This window comes from Nestor notabilis, unplaced genomic scaffold (genome assembly GCF_000696875.1).
Source record: "Nestor notabilis isolate BGI_N333 unplaced genomic scaffold, ASM69687v1 scaffold30723, whole genome shotgun sequence".
In the NCBI taxonomy this organism is placed as follows: Eukaryota; Metazoa; Chordata; class Aves; order Psittaciformes; family Psittacidae; genus Nestor; species Nestor notabilis.
Genome location: NW_009921083.1, coordinates 35910 through 38312, shown reverse-complemented (window position 1 = coordinate 38312; position 2403 = coordinate 35910). Strand labels below are relative to the sequence as shown.

The following is a 2403-nucleotide window of genomic DNA, read 5'->3' as shown; positions in this document are numbered from 1 at the left end:
AAAGAAGGAATTGATTTTTAATGTGTATTAGATAATAATGCTTGCACTGGACATGGTTTTATAAGCTTCTTGCATAAATGTCTGAAATCCATCTCTGGTCTTCTGCCTTTAATCTATGGATGTAGGTTGCCTCTTAGCCAGGGGTAAGAAGCAGTAAAAATAGCTAGGGATCATATTTGACTTGGCAAACACTTGTTAAATTTTGGTTTATTGAAAACATCAGCTCCTGAATTTGAGAGTACTTCCTTTGTATTTAAAACATGTTTCAATGTGTTGACGAGAGATTTTAACAAGGATTTTTGGTTTTGTTCAATTTTTTATTGTTTCACTATTTATTATTATATTATTATTATCAAGATGATGACACCTATCTTTGCTCTAATCTGGTATATATTAATACCTTAAATCTTTGAAATAATTCATGTGTTCTCTGATCTACCAACAGTAGCAGGAATGTTTCTACGTTTAAATATCAGACCTGATATAAGTGGCAAGAAAGCTTTGTCGATTGATAAAATTGCTGACTCTGTGTGCAAGCTGTTCCTTCCTTTTCTGATAGTTAAATGACAAGGTGCTTTTTTTCTCTTTTGTAACACTTGTTCTTGCATCCAACAGGACAAGGGACAGTAAAAACAGTTACAGCTGTGACTTCTTCTACCGTGACATCAGTACAAGCAACAACTGCACAGCTTAACAAAGCCTTCTCCTTTTCTTCTGTGGGGTCTGTATGAACATTAATACTTCTTAGTAGCTGATATTAAATATGAGTATTGGCTGTTAGACCAAGTGTTACCTACAAGCTGTATAACACTGTAAAATGGCACCTGCAAACGTTAGATTGGGAGGGCAGGGGTTGCACCAGAGTTCTTGGAAAAGAGCTTCTTGTTTCTGGAATTGTGAGGTCTGAAGGTCCGTGAGAATTCAACACAATATCATGTGTTTTTTGAGTCTTTTCAGTCTGTAATTAATCAAGCGTACATAATGACTGGTTTGCTCTTCGTGTTTATCTAGAGTGGACTATTGAACAAATCATACACTGAGTAATGGTGCTTCTCATCATTAGGTGATGATTTGAGATTAGATTCCCAATTAGGACTTGAAATTTGTACCAATGGTCAAACTTACTGAATTGTTTATTTCAGTATAACAGAAATGCCATGTTTTGGCTTGAAAAATAGTCTGCTCATGAAGGTGACTAGGGAGTTCCCAAGCCATCTGGTGATTTCTCTTACATAACAGTAACACAAAACAAGGTACATGTTATGAGCATACAGTTATTCTGAAATCTCTTATGGAGTGTGTTTTCCAGGGATAACAAAAATATTTCTTTTATCGTATCTTATATCTGGGGGAGAAGGATGACTCCTTAGAAACAAATGTTTGAAATCCTGCATGTTTACCTGTCTATTACTCAAGTGAATTTCTCTTTATGAAGTGGGTAACATGAAGTATTTCAGAACACTCATACTTTCAAATAGCTGATTTCTTTCAGTCTTAACCATTTCTCTGCAAGTTTGTCAAGTGGATCGTACCCAAATGCCTTGCTGTGTTCTTCACAAGGCTAAAAGAGTCCTTTTGAGAGATGGAAATTCAGATTTAAACAGACCCTGCCTTTGTCCCAGACTGCAAGGCCTCAGTCTATAAACCATATGCTAAATACAGTGCTGTTGTCAGTGATGTGTTGGTTACACAGCCTGAATTCTTCATCAGCAGCTGGTCTTTGAGAATCAGAGAAGGCTTAAAAAGCCGCAGGGAATGAAGGTCTCTGGAGGACCCCAGTGCTCGTTCTGAAAGATCACAGTATTTTTGCAAGACAGAATATTTTTAGTGTGAAATAGCCGTGGAAACTTTAATTTCTGAATTGCTATGAGTGACCTGCTTTTAGACAGGTGGTAGTATCCAGTTATTCCCTTTTGTACACACACTGTCTCTTACCTTTTAGCTCTTCTAAACTGTAGTTGCCACTGTGGCTTCTGCTCTCACTAGTCTCCCAGAAGCAATCAGGACTTGGTGCGTGGTGTTCAGCTGCTGAGCTGAATGGGGTAGAAATATGCAGCAGAATGGAAAGAATATGGGAGAATGAGGGGTAATCAAAAGAACTTTGAACTCTGACTCTCTTTAACCCTCTAGAAGCCTTGTCAGAAGGGGAACAAGTGGAGCCCAGTCTTGCTTCTCTCTGCTTGTTTAGTTGGTGGAGAAGCTGTTCTAGTGCCTGACTTTATGCAAGTCTGTACTGGAAATCTGAGTCTCAGAGTTGTGTTAATCATGGGGTTGGAAGTTTCACCTCGTTGAGCTAAGTGTCATTCTTTCCCTTTCTCCTTTCCTTCTAGGTCTGGATTTAATTTTGGTGTTGTCACATCAGCTGCTTCATCACCGACGCTGCCCAGCCTGGCTTCATCACAA

General features: G+C 38.5%; 1 protein-coding gene across 1 annotated transcript in view; it reads left to right on the top strand.

The window, feature by feature from the left end:
• NUP214 (nucleoporin 214kDa) overlaps window positions 1-2403 on the top strand; it is a gene marked incomplete at its 5' end in the record, with an annotated part of 43166 nt that overhangs the window by 24473 nt on the left and 16290 nt on the right. Inside the window, 2 exon segments of the mRNA XM_010010994.1 lie at window positions 616-721; window positions 2331-2402. Coding sequence (XP_010009296.1) covers window positions 616-721; window positions 2331-2402 — 178 coding nt within the window.